Consider the following 3293-nt stretch of genomic DNA (forward strand, 5'->3'; position numbering starts at 1 on the left):
AAATCATGAATTTTAAATTCTTAAAGTCTTAGATATCCATTATGTATTTTACTAATTTAATAAATTAAATTAGGGTAATAATTTTCTTGCATGGCATGGCTTGGTCTATAGAATTATTTATTAAAATTTTAGGTTGTTATTTCTTGAATATATTAGGCCTAGATTAATTTATCCCAATTGGTTTCACATTTTAATTTAGGATTTAATTAACTATTGAACATAAAAGAACTTATTTAATAACTTAACTCCAATTAACTAAATAAATCTTAAAAATATTATTTAACATTAAAAAAAATTATTCCTTGGCTTAAATTAAATTTATGAATATTTTCTTATTATTAATCTTATCTCAATTTCCCAAACTCCAATCTGGCCTCGCGTACTTATCTGAAAAGACAAAAACTAAACTTCTACGTAAAATAAATAATCATAACTTAACAAAGTTTTAAAATGAATTAAGCCCTCATGCATGTATAAAAATCATTTTAATTTAAATAATAGTAATTATGCATGGCTTATACGTAATCTGATTTATCAGGTTCTACATTACGTGTTTAAGTGGGTGGAGGCACTTGCATGCAAAACTAATGATTCTAGGGTTGTCGTTCAATTTCTCATGAAAAATAATTTCTCACGTTTTGGCACACCTAGAGCCATTATTAGCGATGAGGGTACTCATTTTTGTAATCGTTAATTTGACAGTCGGTTGGCTAAGTATGGGGTCCGACATAAGGTGGCCACACCTTATCATCCTCAAACTAATGGCCAAGTCTAGGTATCAAATAGAGAACTTAAACCCATTTTTGAGAATACTGTCGGTGCTTCAAGGAAAGAATGGTCTAGAAAACACGACGATGCACTTTGAGCTTACCGCACTGCTTTTAAAACTCCCATTGGCATGTCTCCTTTTAGATTATTGTATGGGAAGTCGTGTCACCTACCCGTAGAACTTGAAAATAGGGCTTATTGGGCTACTAAATTCTTGAATTTTGATGCTAAAGCCAGAGATGACGAGAGAGTGCTGCAACTGAATGAATTGGATAAATTTAGGTTGGATGCTTATGAGAATGCCAAGCTTTACAAGGAAAAAACCAAACGGTGGCATGATGAAAACATCGTCCATCGAGAATTTATGGTGGGACAACTGGTACTATTATACAATTCTCGACTGAAGTTGATGTCAGGCAACTTGCATTCACGGTGGTCAGGACCATACACTGTCACGCAAGTTTTCCCTTACGGGACAGTAGAGTTCACTAGTGAAGCAACTAGAGTATTCAATGTGAATGGGCATAGGCTGAAGGTTTATCATGGTGGTACTATGCCTGACGAGCCGACCACCGTGGATCTGCAAGATCCAAATTGAATAAGGGAATACAGTTGGGCTAAAGACTATAAATTTAGCACTTGCTGGGAGGCAACCCAGTGTTTAATTTTATTTTTCTTTCATCTTTAATTTAGTTTTTTTTAATGCATATCTCATGAGCTAATCTCAATGAATGCTGGTGCATATAGGTTATTCAATAGCGGTGAGATTTCTCAAGTGTGGGGGATTCTATTGTGACCAGCGGATTGAGAACATCGAATAGGCCAGGGAAGTTTCTGTACAATTCGTGCATTTTGTGTGCTTGATCGAGTTTCAATTTTGATATGTAGATATATAGAATTGTAAATTCCTATCTTCGAATTATGTGTCTGGTTCGAAGCGTGTGTCGGGTACTCTTAAAAAAAAATTTAAATTTGGCACTGGGACCATTAGACGGACCTTCATACGGGGTCTGTGTTATTCGATCTTTTGACTGCCGATTTACAGAGCCTACACGGACCCTTACCCGGACCCATACACGGGGTCCGTGTCCACGAATTTACAACCTGCGGATTTCCAGAGCATACACGGACCTTTACCCGGACCGGTACACGGGGTCCGTGTTCACCACTTCCAGATCTTCCATTTTCGCGAATATGCCCGGACCTCTACCCTTACACGGGGTTCGTGTCTGTTATTTTCATCTGTTGATCTTTAATGGGTAATGTTTGAATCTTAAATTGCGATGAAAACGAATCTTGTGATATTCGAAGCATGATCTTTTGACCGGGGGTGATAGAATTTGACAAATTGAAAAGTTTTTATTGTATTACTTGAGTTCGGAATCTAAGATATGTCTTATCTTCATTTCATGTCTGGTTTGTTCGAGGACGAACAAAGGTTAAGTGAAAAGTCTATTCTTTTTTTTATTGCTTCAAAATTACTAGAAAATAAATATTTTTTAAACACTCCTAATTTCGGCCATGTACACATACTACATAAAAATATTTTTATAAAATATTTTACTCATTAAAATAAAACATCAACCACTAATATATAAAAATCCAAAGGAATCCGTCAAAACATGAAATCATCAAATGTTTTACCAAACCTAAAAAGTAATAAATTTGAAAAGTATAACCCATACTAAACCTCTCAAAAGCATAAATACATATTCTTAAAATCTTTAACGTAAATCATGAATCATAAATTGTAAATGCGGAAAAGTAGAAGTGCTGGTCCTCGGGTTGTATGCACTTTCAGTCCAGTCAGGTCAACCATCAAGACCTCCATCAAACTCACCTGCGTCCATCACACCTAGTGAATATAAAGACTCAACACACCATAATCTTTATAACAAATAATATGTATAAAATCACAAGCAACAATGAAAATACTTTTACGTAAAGATAACATTTTCATGACATGCAAACATAAACCTTAATCTTTTCCTTTATTCCTTAACATAACATGACATAAAACCTTTTATCATGATCATAAACATTTTTCTTTTCTTTTATTGAATTCAGATCGCTAATTAAGACTTTCCTCAAACCTCAAAAAGTCGATGGATCCATCTACATGAAACCGCAGTACTGGGCGGCGGGGAACACCAGCAACACTCTCACCGGTCCACTGGGCCTTGGCCTGTCCTCATCGAATAGAAATACGATCGTCGGGCTCCCTCTTGGGCCTTTTCCCATAAATGGGCTCCCTCTGGGGCCTTTTCCCCTCACGATATTCCCATTCTTACCTCAAACCTCATAACCTCAATAGTCATAATTACTTCACTTCCTTCAATGTTTTACATTCTCATTACTTAATAAAAAAAAAATCATGCATAACATAACCTTTTTGTTTTTGAAACCAAGCATGCAGCATATCTTTTAAATGTCTTCATTAAATCATAAAAATCTCATAGACATTTAAAACTCATCATTTAATCATGTAAAATTTCGTAAACATTTAAAAATAATCATAATATCAT

At 35.0% G+C, this 3293-nt stretch overlaps 1 protein-coding gene across 1 annotated transcript; it reads left to right on the forward strand.

Annotated features, from left to right (window-relative positions):
* The first annotated feature begins 898 nt into the window (after positions 1 to 898).
* On the forward strand, positions 899 to 1366 carry LOC140991239 (uncharacterized). Its single transcript, XM_073461177.1, has one exon. It carries the CDS (start codon positions 899 to 901, stop codon positions 1364 to 1366), a length of 468 nt encoding a protein of 155 aa, XP_073317278.1.
* Positions 1367 to 3293: the final 1927 nt, after the last annotated feature.

This window comes from Primulina huaijiensis, chromosome 13, assembly GCF_012295235.1.
Source record: "Primulina huaijiensis isolate GDHJ02 chromosome 13, ASM1229523v2, whole genome shotgun sequence".
Classification (NCBI taxonomy): Eukaryota; Viridiplantae; Streptophyta; class Magnoliopsida; order Lamiales; family Gesneriaceae; genus Primulina; species Primulina huaijiensis.